Below are 13764 nucleotides of genomic sequence, written 5' to 3' on the forward strand. Positions count from 1 at the left end.
CGTCCCTGACCGCGTGCCCAACAAGCGCACCTGCAAGAGATTAAGGAGGACGGCTACAAAAGCAGCAGCCTGGAAACACGTGATTGCGGAACCTCACTGTTAGGAAGATCTCCTTCCTCCAAGACCTGCCTCCCTTGTTTGCTCCTCATTCTCTCCACCCCGTTCCTCTCCGCTCCTCTCTCCTCCTCGTCTCTTTCCTCCTTGTCCCCATGCCCTTGTCTCGAATGATGCTCAGCTCTTCGACCTACGCCTTCACTTCATCGACCACGGTTTCGCGTTACTCTCTGAACAACGTTTGCAGATCGCCTGACCCTCGCTCGGCCGCGATTGAGTCCGTCGAAGGGGTCTCCCAACATGACACTGTGATGATTAATCAAGTTGTATTTCTGTACCTAAAAAAGGTGGTCATAGCTTAATTCTATGTACAAATGCTTTCTGTGGGTGACTTTCCATCAGCTTATTTCTAAGAACTTTTTCAAATGTATGGAGGACTTCTGGGAACAACTGTGGAAGAGTGTTTTCGAGGGTCTTTGTCTATGATGAGGGGGATGATATTTGTCATTGTAGTAAGCACCAGTAGCAAGAAAAGGAAAGAGACTTCAAAGTGTTGGTGACACACCTGAAAAATTTTAATCTATGTTGCGGTTCTGGGTTCAGTGCTACAACTGTTCTTGTTCAAAGCTTTAATCAAACGTTATTAAATATGTTATAGTAGAGTGGCCTAAAGGTGCAGCGGTTGGCATAAATGCTTCACGCCACAGGACTTCGGGTTTGGATGTTGGTTTCAGTCCGTGTCTGCGGAGGTTGCATGTTCCACCCGTCTTTGAATGGATTTCCTCTGGAGGCTCTGGTTTCCTCCCACAGTCCAAACACATGTTTCAGGTGACCTGGTGACTCTAAATTGCTCTTGACTGTGTGAATGTATGAGTGAATGGGTGTGTGTGATTGCCCTCCAGAGGACTGGCATCCCATCCAGGGTATACCCTACCTCACACCCTATGCCTTAGGGTTAGGGTATGGACTACAGTGACCCTGCACTGGACAAATGGTTCATGAAAATGGGGATATTTCACCTTAAGCCAACATGCAGTGGTGCCTCATTCTTTTCATTTGAGGTATTGTAAAGCAGAGAAACAGAAAATTACTCCTAATAAAGACTTTTCATGTGACAAAGAGGAATACTCTGACAGACGCAGTGTGTCTAATACTCTCAATGCTTCCCGAGGATTGTTCTCTCCATCTACCGAATGAATGATTGTCCTGATCTACAGCTTTTGCTCAGGTTAAATCTGGACTCTCTCCCGGTGCCATTAACACAGAATCACATTATCTTGTGTTGCTCCATCCAAAGACCAGGTCAGTGACACGTTCTTCTCATATTTGCTACGGTATCGTCACTGAGACGCGCACATCAAGCCTCGAGGTGTCCTCCGTCCTCCTGGGACGTGTCTCCAGGGTGTTTGCCCACAGCCCACGGCTGTCATATTCCACTGTCGGCAGGACCAGCGAGGCGTCACCAGTGTCCAGCGTGGGAGAGAAACCGCTGAACGAGCCGTACCGCTTCCACATGTGTTCTCCCCCAACATCTGGATGTGTGCTTGGCCAGCACTTCCAGACCATCTCAGCGGGAGGGGGGCTGACAGTACAGGGATCCAGAAGAGTGAGAAGCAGAGCCTCCTCCGCACTCCTACCCAAAACCCCCCGATTCGAATTTCGCAACGGCTTTTAATCAATTCATCGTGCCCCTATGACGGAAGCCCCTTACGCATTGCTTTTATGGGGAGAGCCTGCTTTCACTTAGAGGCCAGAGATTCTCTAGTGGTGTCCCAAGGACAGTGGCCTTCATGGGAAAAGGGGAGACTGCGCAGAGGCCAACAATCTGGCTCCACAGACCGAACGTGATTAAGTAGATAGTTTCAAACCCCATTCTCCTGCGACGCTTTGGTTGAGCCGCAGCGATGAATCACCGTGCCGATCACTTCCTGGCCGGTGTGGCCAAATGTCACATGCGTGGAAGCATTTTGAGCAAATCGTGGCTGAAGGCAACACATCCGTTATGATCCATGCAACGGTATGGAGCGGTAAACCGGGAACGCCACGCAAACACGTCTGAATAGTTCTGGGAACCATTAAACATTTGGAATTGAATTACAAATGATAAAAAAACAAACAACTTTGAAGTGAATCTGGGATCCAATGCGTGCAGAGGCACACGCGTTACGTCAACCGTCGTCCAAGTAACTCTCTGTCCTTCCTTTTCAGTAGAGCTAAGTGACATACCATGGTATTATTCTAGTTCTTCATTACTCGGATAATCTACCGTAAAGCCTCGTATTACAGTTTCTTGTATTCTACCCCTTCATCTACATCTTGTGATGGATCGCGTTTTTCTTAACATCACTCCTATAACGCAGAACAGCCGAGAGTTTTGCTGGATGCTCTTGGCAAGTCAACTCAACGGCCCTTAGCGTGTCTCCAGAATGTTCTGCTCTCTATTTGTGCCCTTAGGCTTCCTTTGCATCCAGCATCACAGTAACTGAGACCATCCATCTGGTTGCTGGTTATACTCCTCTTCTACCTCGAATGAGTCCAATCTTTGGAAGCTATGTCCCAAGTAAGACAGTGTGGGTACATATATTTACAGTATATATTTAAAGCAGACAAAAACAACGTGCCACATCACATTCTCGATTACCTCTTGGAATTCGGTGTTTCACCGTTATACCACAGTGGTCAAGTCATGACCGTGATGGGTCTGCACAACTCATTGTCTGCCTCCTCTGATCTGAGGCTTTCTGGTCACCCCCCCTTCCACTCTGACTTCCATCAGACCATAAAGGCTTTGTTATCAAAGGAAGTTCATACGAACTCCCAGAGTTTCAGAGGACACCCACCACTCGTTGGAGAACCGCAGGGCAGGTATGTGGGCCATGTCGTGGCTTACTCAGCATCCTGTGTGCCACGTGGTCGTACCAGATTTTCAGAGGATCTCAGACCACACTCTTGAACTCAGAGGTGGCAGCAAGTTTTCCGGAATTTTTATGGATGTTGAAGGCGTAGCAGACATGCTTGTATCTTGATTGTTCATTTGGAGGGGTGGAATAAAATTTTCCTCTGGCCGGGATGTGTAATCAGTGTCCTTGCAGACTTATCTGTGCTCGACAGACAAAATGAGCTCACAAGCTGTGTCCCGTGGAACACAAAGGTACCATTTGCCCCGCAAACATGATAACACAACCATGTGCCGCTGTGCTAATGTCTGCTGGGCTCCATGTCTACGTTAAATATGTAGACACTAGACAGCAATGTGCACTGCATACATCCATCCAAGGTAATGTCATCGTTAATAAAATGCCATAAATCACGCTAAATAATAAACTGACACCCCTCCAACAAGTTATAGCCTGTCTCCTTATACTATATTTTTGTCTAACAGCTATTTTGAAAAATTATTATTTTTTAAGAAGCCACTTCATTTATCCAACACCTTATGCTTGGTCAGCAATAATAATAACAATAATTATTGTTGTTGTTGTTTATTGTGCCCTTATGACAGAAACCCTGTACAAATTGCCTTTATGGGGAGAGCCTGCTTTCACTTAGAGGCCCGAGCTTCTCTGTTGTTGGATCACTGGAGTTGGAGCAATGGAGTTCCTTCTTTTAAAAAAAACAAAAAGTGTTTATAGGGTTTCATTCATTCATTCATTCATTCATTCATTCATTCGTTATCCCGTCCTGGGTGTGTCCCCTCCCCCTCCAGCCTTTTGCCCTGTGTTGCCAGGTTTCGCTTCGATTTGCCGCAACCCCACTCGGGACAGGCGGTTGTAGACATTGTGTGTGTGTATTATTATTATTATTATTACATTTACATTTATTCATGTATTCATTTAGCAGACGCTTTTGCCCAAAGCGACGTACATCTCAGCAAAAGTACAATTTATGCATTACATTGAGAGAAGGAGACACAGCTGCAGACATGAAAGTCTCAAGCAAACCTAGTTTGTTCCCTACCATTTGCTACACCAAGGTTCATCGTTCGAGCAGGTGCATAAGACACAGACAAATCCCGATATCCACACCAATTTTTTTTTTTTTTTATTTATTAAATATTAGAAGATACACAAATGAGCAGTACAATACCAGAGTAATGGCTGAATAAAGGTTGTATCTGGGGATGCTTCTGGAGTTATGATGCGTGAACAGTTACACCATAGATGATCTGAAGAGATCTTGGGCAAAGTGGATGTGGAAAAGGTGGGTTTTCAGACCCCTATTATTATTATTATTATTATTATTATTATTATTATTATTGTTGTTGTTGTTGTTGTTGTTGTTGGAGAGATGAAAACAGCTATCTTGAACAAGTTGGATCTAAAGACATTATTAAGTTCTTTCAAACATGTTTGCTTGTAACAACATCTTTGTTTGCTTTGATGGATAACAGAACAAAGCACATTAATTTTGTTTTATATCTAATTTCCATATAAAAGAGTATCTTTGATTTGCTCATTAAAGTGTAAACGCCAGGGTTTTTAAGACGAGATTTCTCCCAAATTGTTACACTTATAATTTCTCCTATGTTCCTGCTACTGATATCGTCTGTATAATCAGTGAATTTTGCTGTAATATCAGCACTGCACCACCTAACAAGGGCTGCAGGCATCATAATAAGCGAGGTGTGCTGTTATCTTCTGAATTCTGTTCCCAGGAAGCCTAAGTCGTCCTTGCTTTAGTCCAAATTACAGACCTAATTAATGGATGCATAATTATTACGATATAAGCAAGTAAAAAAAGCTTCTAGGTTAATTGTGTTATGAGCAGCCAACCACAAGTATTTATAGTCCATATAAGAACTATGAATTATTCACACACGATGGGAGTATGTATGCGCTGAAGAACAGAGAACCAACTGACATTCAAAATTGAAATCCGACATGTTCCATCCCACCTTTCTGTATGACATCATGTCAGTTTATTGCTGCACATGGCCAGTAGTTATAACAAGGGCCAAAAGGACACGTAAAGCATAGTTTGCATGAAACCTCTTATACCATAACAGCGAGGAGTCAGTTCATTTCTCTGCAGCGGCTTTACAGTTCCACCATACAATACTGAGATTACTCTGTTTCTGAATTAATGCTCAGCAGTGATTCTGCGACTGCATGAGCCCAGTTCAACTTCAATTTGTCAGGTACAAACTGAAAAATGAAAAAAAATGATCATTATTCAGGAGTATAACTGCTATTTCATAAATTCTTTCAGGTTTTACTTACACCAGAGCAAAGCTTGAACTTACAAAGGCCGTCAGTGATTGATACAGTGAATTTGTGTGGAACGGTGCAAAGCACCAGACAGGAATAAAAATGAGGAGAACTGAATTAAATAAAGGAAAACATATGTGTGGAGCAAAATAAAGCTAAGAGTGGGATCTGAGTGCTGGGCCTCCTTTCATGTATAATAAATCATTGTATGGATTTTAAATTTCAATTTCAGCAGAGTGTTATTTCCTATATTACTCATGTCTCCCTGTGAGGATGTTTGTTGAAGATCTCTGAAAATGTTGTGTTGTGCCCAAAATGTGCGGAATGTAATGTTATAGACTACTTCACATAATCTTGTGCTAAAATGCCTGAAACACACAGTGTATAAGTAAAATATTTATGTGGGCTTCTTTGGGGTTCCTTATTGTGTAGTGGTTAGAGCTGCTTGCTTTTGACTTGATGGTTGCAGGTTCAAATCCCACCTCCAGCTGTAGTATCCTTGAGCAAGGTACTTATCCTGAATTGTCCCAGTAAAATTATCCACCTGTGTAAATAAATAATTCTAAGTAGATTAACCCTGTAAGTGTGTGAGTGATAGAGAGAATGTGTGTGTTCCACTGATGCATGGATGAGCGATCCATTGTAAGTAGTGTATCTAGCAGTGTAAGTCAACGCGGTGAATAAGGTGTGTGGGCTGATAACACTACATAGAGTTCATTTGAGGTCACTTTGGAGAAAAGCGTATGCTAAATAAGTAAATGTAAACTGATTTTGGAGAAAAGTCTCAGTTAGATAAATCTGGTTCTGTGTTTAACTGAGGCCCTCGTCTCACAGTATTTCATCCATTTATTGAACTGTATATTTTACTGGGGTAGTTGGAGTTAAGCACGTTGATTAAGGGTACTTCAGTAATAACGCAGTACAAGTGAGTTTGTTAGAGTCTCTCGGGAGATCATATGCAGGAGCTTTGCGCAAAAACAGCGAGGCGGGCAGTTCGAGCGCTGGTGTATGTTTCATACTCTCGTCGCCAGGGGGCGCCATTTACAAAGTACCGAATTCAACTGTCGCATTTTACCAAAAGACAATTCGCCTTCCTTTTCTGCTGCTGCATTTTAGATTTAGGTCTGATATTTGTTAATTGTTGTTAAAATTTGAAAAGATTACCATCTGAGAACAGAGGGAAAAATGCAGCAGGGTTGCAGGTACGTTTTAGAAGTTAAGATACTTGCTTAAGTTTTGGGTGCAACAATGTCAGGAGAGTGAAGTACAGTGGCACTTCGGCCAAATTCCCCCGATGACCACAAGGTGGCACAATCGAGCTGTTATTGTGTTATTAGACGGAGCAAAGGAACACAAATAATGTGTGTATGACACGGTAATTAATTCTTACTTAAATACAACACTTCGTACATTTTAATATGTAGCACAGGCAACCATTAAATTTCATTCCACTGCGTCCTGAAATAAATAAACTAATAAATTTAGTTTATGACTATGCTTATAATTATGCGCTGCATCGCAATGCTTTCGGACTGGACAACACACAGGACTCAACACAGTAATTCAAACACGTGCTATTTGTATGAAATGCAATAAGTATTCATAACATGTCCAAATGAGCTCTGTAAATATTCTTCATCTGTATTTTTTCTTATTACATATGCAGCCAAGGTGATTTTTCTTGCTGAGTATTCAGTTTCTGTACTTAATCTGACATCTAGACACCCGCGCGCGCGCGCAGGGATTTGTTTTTTACACTAAACCCTAAAATGTCATTCTTGCACGGCCAGAACGCCCTGGTTCACTCTTTCTTTCCCCGACCTTTTCTGATGTCGGTGTGACACTTTATTACTGAGTTAATGATCTTATTAATTTACTGGGTGAAGTATGGAACATTTTTTCAGCCCCTTCGCATTGTGTACATAAAATTAGTTATTGTCACGCGTCACTTTTATTTTCACCGACGTCGTTTAACATGAAGTGCTGGAATGGAAGTGATGGAGAAAGTTTAAAGAGTTTACAACTAGTTTAAGACTTAGTATCTTGGGAAGTAAATACTCACTTCCCGACTGCGGGAAATAAACAGTTTCTTAAACATTTATTTTATTTCAGCTGCGCGCGTTACGTGTTCAGCGGCTTTCAACGTGTCCGGGAGTCAATAATAAGTGGACATTCACGGAATACATTTGATTTATTCATTTAGCAGATGCTTTTCCCCGACCAAAGCGACGTACATCTCATATAAGATACAATGTGTGCATTACATTAAACTAGAAAGAGAAACATAGATAGCTGCAGACGTGCGACTCTTAACCAGTTAGTTTGTTTCTTCCCAAGTGTTTCATAAAAATGATCGCGATCTGTGGCGAAATTTCTACTTTCAGAGCCACGTTCACGGCCTCAGCCCCACGAGAAAGTGCAGCACGGAGCGGAAGCGGAGCGCGAATTTCCACGGCATCTTCGCGGCTCTGGCAGAGAGAGGCTTCCTCGTCTTCTTCGCGTCGGCGCCGCGCGCGAGGAAAATAATGACACGTGGATGAAGAATCCGCTCTCGAGGCGCCCGCGATGGAAGGAGCAGGTGAGGGATCCACCACGTTCCGGTCACCGACCGAGTGACCGACGATCGTCGATGTTGCCCCCCGCCGCCGGCGGCTGACTTTGACTTTGTCTTTGAGGAAATGAGCGCCGCACTTTGACAAGCACTTTTTTTTTTCTTTTTTTTTTTTATTCATACTCTCTGCTGGACGAGAAGAACCCATTTGCTCGAGTCGGTGGGATTTCCCAGCCTCTCGCTCCACCCAGCGCGGATCGGGCCAGTTTAAAGCGATTAGGCGGCCGAGCCCGAGGCGAGGAGGAAGGAAGGGCTCCGACCTGCTCACCCTCTCTCTCTCCGAGTCCCGATCCCAGCTCCCGCTGGAGCGAAAGCGCGCGCATGGCCCCCTAAAAAAAAGAATGCTCCAGGCATGGCGGGAGCGGCGTCGGGTTCTGCCAACAACAGGCTGCTGCTCCAGAAGAGTGGCTTCGTGGAGGTGCTGGTGCGCGAGCGCTGGCACGGGGTGCTGGCGAGCCTGGGGGCGGAGGCGCTCGCGCTGAGCTGCGCGGAGCTCGCGGACGGCGCTGCCCTCAACGGCATCGGCAACGGCTCCTGCGGGAGCACCTCGCCTCACCTGGACGCCCCGGCCGGGAGCGCGCTCAAGGAGCTGGCGGAGCGGGTGCCCGGGGCCGAGCAGCGGGTGCCCGAAGCCATCGCCAACAGGAAGAGGTGCGTCAAAGTCATCAAGCAGGAGGTGGGGGGTCTCGGGATCAGCATCAAAGGGGGCAAGGAGAACAAGATGCCCATACTGATCAGCAAGATCTTCAAGGGTCTGGCGGCCGATCAGACCCAGGCGCTGTACGTCGGGGACGCGATCCTGTCCGTGAACGGCGTGAACCTGCGGGACGCCACGCACGACGAGGCGGTGCAGGGGCTCAAGCGGGCCGGCAGGGAGGTCACCCTGGAGGGTAAGGGACGCCGATCCGGACGGACCTCGGCTCGAGCTGTCACGTGAGCAGAAAAATAAAGCGATGATGTGATGTGTGCGAGCGTTGGGCTCGTGCTCGTCGTCATCATCATGTTGTTACCCGAGGCGCGGGAAACGAGAGGGCTACTTTACACGGTTAAAAGTACCTCCTGGTAGCCACGTAGCGCGTGTCAGCCTGGACTCTGGAGCTGTCTGTCTCAGGGAGCTTTAAAGACGCCGAAGCAAATAAAGCGTTTGCAGCGCAGGGGTGGATTTCCGAAGACTTAAGTTTAAGTTAACGACGCGACTCAGAAGTGCGGTGCTGTAGGGATTCGGGGAGAAAGGAAAAAAAAAGTCTGCTTCAACTTTTAGTTTATAATTAGTGATCGATTGCGCGACCGCAAATGTCCGCGACACCGCCGAGGTGCCCGCGTGCCCGCGTGCGCGCCACCCCGTCGTATCGTTCGAGCGCCGTTGCGGGACGTCGCTGTACCTGCGCCGAAGGAGGAGCCGCGCGCGCGGGGGGCGAAGTCCGCGTTGCGAAACACGCGTGTGCGAAAGATTCCTGCAGATCGCCGATTGGAAACAAAGTCACAAAGTATCAAAGTAGCAACACAGTGTCAAAGTAACAAAGTATCTCACAGTGAGTGACAAACAAAGTAACAAAGTATCACAGTGAGTGACAAGTTAACAAAGTAGCAAAGTTACAAACAATGCTGCAACAAAATAACCAAGGAATCTTACTTACAATGTAACAAATTATTATTATTATTATTATTATTATTATTTCATTTATCCAACACTTTTCTCCAAGCAGCTCACGACTATGTGAATTATAATATTATTGTATTGTACTAAGCTGTTTACAATGATTTACCAGTTTATACACCCTGGTACTTCTTCCTGCAGGGTTAGTACCTTTTTCACTGGTACTACAGCAGGAGAAACAGCAGCTAGCAATTATCGGTGTCATAACAGTGACAGTGTGGCAAATTACCAGAGTAACAATACGACAAAGTAATGTAAGGTATCGAAGGGCCATGTGACTAACAATGCAACCAAGCAACAATGTAACCGTAGGGGCAAGAGGTCACATAGTGGTTGGGTCCGTTGCTTTGCAAGCTGAAGATACTTGGTTTGAATCCCACCCCTGATGGAGGTACTTACCCTAAATTGGTGCAGTAAGAATACCCAGCAGCATAAATGGATAAATCAGCGTGAAGCTGATTATCTAACTTTGTAAGTCACCTTGGACAAAGGTGTCGGTGAAACACTAGCTAATAATTATACCTGTGGGTCAGCAGTGCGTTACAGGTGTAAATGCATTTAGTGTCAATTAAAGGCTGAAATTTCCAGTCGCCTCAAGGGGGCCATTGTCAGTAGAGCCAGAAATTATTCTGTTAATTAATGCTCTCCTCTGTCCTTTAAAATCACTGTGCTTTAAATGATTATAGCGTGTATGTTAACTAGTGACTCAGGTCTTTCTCAGGTTTACAGTCTTGCAACAGTTCAGCAGTTACAGGATATCTCAGCGGTTACATAACATAACAAACAAAGCCAAACACGGTCATAATATGTAAAAACTGACTGTGCAATTTGTCAGTTCAAGGACACATGCGACTTTGGAGCAGTGTTAAAATGTTAAGCTGTTCTTATCTCTGCCGCAGGCCACGCTACGGGACGTGTTTTAGAAAAATACTGGGTGTTTTTTGCCTGTTCCCTCACATCTGGAACAAATTTAATTGATAATTGCAGTACACAAGATAACTTTATTGTGTACTAAATAAAGCTCGGGGAATAAGGGCGTAGCAGTTCATGGGTTGGTCTACAAGAAGAAAGAGAACTTAATGGCATTTTCTCCCAGCAGATACAACATACGGGTGTGTGTCAGAAACACACAAATGTGATTAGCCGTACTTGCAGCTCACGGTGTATCTAGTGGATGTTTTCACTCTTGCGAACTTGTTCTTGGGAAAAGTTTTATCTTAACTTATGCCTTTAGAGTTGGGTGTTTGCGGCGGAGTAACGTAGGGTAAATAGCTTTCTCAAGGGTGTAACACCATCAGTGAGGGTGGGACTCAAACATATCTTTCAGGTTGCAAGTATCTGTCGTGAACCGCTGTGCTGCCTGCTGTCCCTGTGGTAGAACAGGGTATGGTTTGATGTAAAGTCAGCTGAGCAAACAACGTAGCAGTACCTTTTCACAAGTAAATAACCTCAGTGAGCAGTTGGAACAGTTCGGCGTGGGTGTGCACACTTGAGCTCAGCTTGACATCTTGTTTTATCGCAGAAATGTTAACAGAACATTACACTTCCTGTGCAAATAACCTTTTTCCCCAGAAGCAACAAGGTGAGGAGGTGGGTAGTAAAAAGTGTAAAGATGCAAACAACATCATACTGTCCTCATGGGAGCTGAGCTGAAAACAAAGCCCTCATATAAAGGAAGTGTTAATCTTCCAACCGAAGTAGTGAAGGCTTATTGGACCACCCTGAAACAGACAAAAATGCATCACTTTTTCATTTACGAAAATTCATCCACATTCTCATTGCACTCAATCGTCTTCATGGAGAGATACCCACAGACTGGTCACAGGTCAGCTTGACTTGGTCAGTCGAGTGAGTCAGTATTGAGTATTCAGTACTTATCTACTAAAATGTAGCGTCTTGCTTCCCAGATGTGTTTTTGGACAGTTTGGTGATCGGGGATACAGAGGATGATTGTGGATACAGGGTGTGACCAGGGATACAAGATGTGATCGGGGATACAGGGTGTGATCAGGGATACAGGGTATGATTGGGGATACAGGATGTACTGCAGACAGCCGATCAGGGATATAGGGTGTTACCAGGGATACAAGAGGTGATCGGGAATACAGGGTATGATTGGGATTACAGGGTGTGATCGGGGATACAGGGTGTGATCAGGGATACAGAGTGTACAACAGGCACAGTATTACCTTCCTGCCCCCAAGTGGTTTTTCATCAAAGCAGTAGATCACCATGCTTTGTGTACATTCGTAGAGATGTGACACAGCTTGCCGCAAACAGTGTGGTCTGCTGAAGGCCGAGCATCAATCTCACTCCTCCTGTGCGTGGGCGGGGGGGGGGGGGGGGGGGGTTGTGCTTTGTGTTTTTTAATTACTTTTCAAATATCCTCCTAAGGTGGAATCACCAAACCGGTGTATGTTTTCAAAGCCGTATGTAGTTTTTCCAGTGAAGGTATAAACAAGAAAACCAGTGAGTTCCAAATGCAAACAACTGGAAACAAAAATATCAGCAAAACGAAATCTATGTGTTTACAGCATATAAAACTAACAGCAGACAACGCAATCTAGAAGATATAATGCGGGAATTGCGAAACATCTTCAGTTCACATGTGAGTCCACTTGGCACACGGCACATCTGCACAGTATGTCCATTGTGCCAGTCAACTGTGAGTTATTTCCACTGCGGTCTCTTATCATTTGAATAACTATCGTTAAGGTTTCCTGCATGTCAAATTTGCATATCCTTTAATGCGCTCATGTGACTCGCACGCCCACATGCTGGTGTGTCAAAGGACACACGGTGCACATACTTTCAGTTTCAACAGTTTCAGAAAATAAAAGAAAAATTAGCAGTTTTTTTTTTTTTTTTTTTTAAGGCAAATCATTATTTACTTTGAATCTGAGCCAGCTACTTAAAACGCTGCGGCCGTTTTGCGTACGCACGTGTTCATACACATCCTTGCTTTTAATTGCACGGGCATTTTTGGTATCTGGAGCTCTGTCATCAAAGATTTCAAGGAGGCACTTGAATCAAAGCCCCGATTTTGGGCACAATAACAAGGCTGAAGTACCTGCAAGGGCCGTTATTCTGCGATTCCGCTCTCTGCCTTGTTCACGGGAAAAGGGGGAATAATCTGAAAATTAGGGCTTATAAAAGGAGCCTCTTGTTGCCAGGAAGTGATTTTCATCCAGAAATTTCAGAACTCGCATTATGCATTTTCCACGTACCGCTAGGCCTAATGAATGCTTTTCCTCATCAAACTAAGATTCCCTTCCTGCACTTGCAAGTACAAGTGTTCTACTGCGGACGGGTTTTGCACGTACAGTAGCACATTTTTTTTACCATTTACCGTTCCCCAGAAAAGAACTCAAAAGTTACGAGAAAAGTTCAGTGGAAGTGAACTGAATTTCCGATAATTTAATCGTGGGAAAGACTCCCGATCGCATAAACCCATCGCTGGACTAGAGGAAGCAGGTACTTGGTTGACGGATGGTTCAGTTCTGACATTTTTATGCTATCGTTAAGTTCATATTCATGCAACAAAACCGTCGTTTCTCAGAACTAATCCTCAGGTGACGTTTTTTTGTACATTACATATAATTATACCCACAAGAATGCAAGAAAATTCACCCTCATTGCCCTTCAAACATGTCTTTGTACAGGTGGAACCTTCCCCGAGCTGAGAAAAGAGGAAAAACCACAGGGAGCCACCGTATGAAAGTAAAACCGGACTTGTCGGACTCGGCTGTATTACTCATGCGTCATTATGGCTTTTCGGCAGCGTTTTGGCAAGCGGAAAAGATGGGGCCCACAGCGTAACTTGAAAGAGGATGTTTACGTGCCGCGTTTGGCTGGAAAACGTATGTGATTTTTGTATAAACACACTAAAAGTGCCCACGCCCTCCTGCTGAGCTATTTTTATCTGTTCGTGACGCGAGATATTAATTCGCAGCGGGGCTCGATATGTGCTGCGGATCCGCGGCGGGTGGACTTGTTTTGCTCCGCGATGTCATCGGGGTCACGTTCCAGCTCTCCGTCTGTTTCTGCTCTTCCTGGGGCGGTCGTTTCACCTCAAACCGTATTCGTGCTTAACGAAGGACTTGACGCGAAGGTGTGACGGCGCACACCGTTACAGCGTCTCGCTTACGCTCGGGCACCCTGGGACTTCATCGGATCGCTGTTATTAGTCATATTTCTTGCTTTCGTCAGGGAGACGTGAACGCGAACGTAAGCGT

General features: G+C 44.9%; 1 protein-coding gene across 1 annotated transcript in view; it reads left to right on the plus strand.

Moving 5' to 3' along the window:
- Positions 1-7031: 7031 nt before the first annotated feature.
- The window catches only part of sntb1 (syntrophin, basic 1), a 30389-nt gene continuing 23656 nt past the window's right edge, over positions 7032-13764 (plus strand). Inside the window, exon 1 of the mRNA XM_029259901.1 lies at positions 7032-8762. Coding sequence (XP_029115734.1) covers positions 8225-8762 — 538 coding nt within the window. The 5' untranslated portion in view covers positions 7032-8224. The remainder of the gene's footprint in view (positions 8763-13764) is intronic.

Source organism: Scleropages formosus, chromosome 18 (assembly GCF_900964775.1).
Source record: "Scleropages formosus chromosome 18, fSclFor1.1, whole genome shotgun sequence".
In the NCBI taxonomy this organism is placed as follows: domain Eukaryota; kingdom Metazoa; phylum Chordata; class Actinopteri; order Osteoglossiformes; family Osteoglossidae; genus Scleropages; species Scleropages formosus.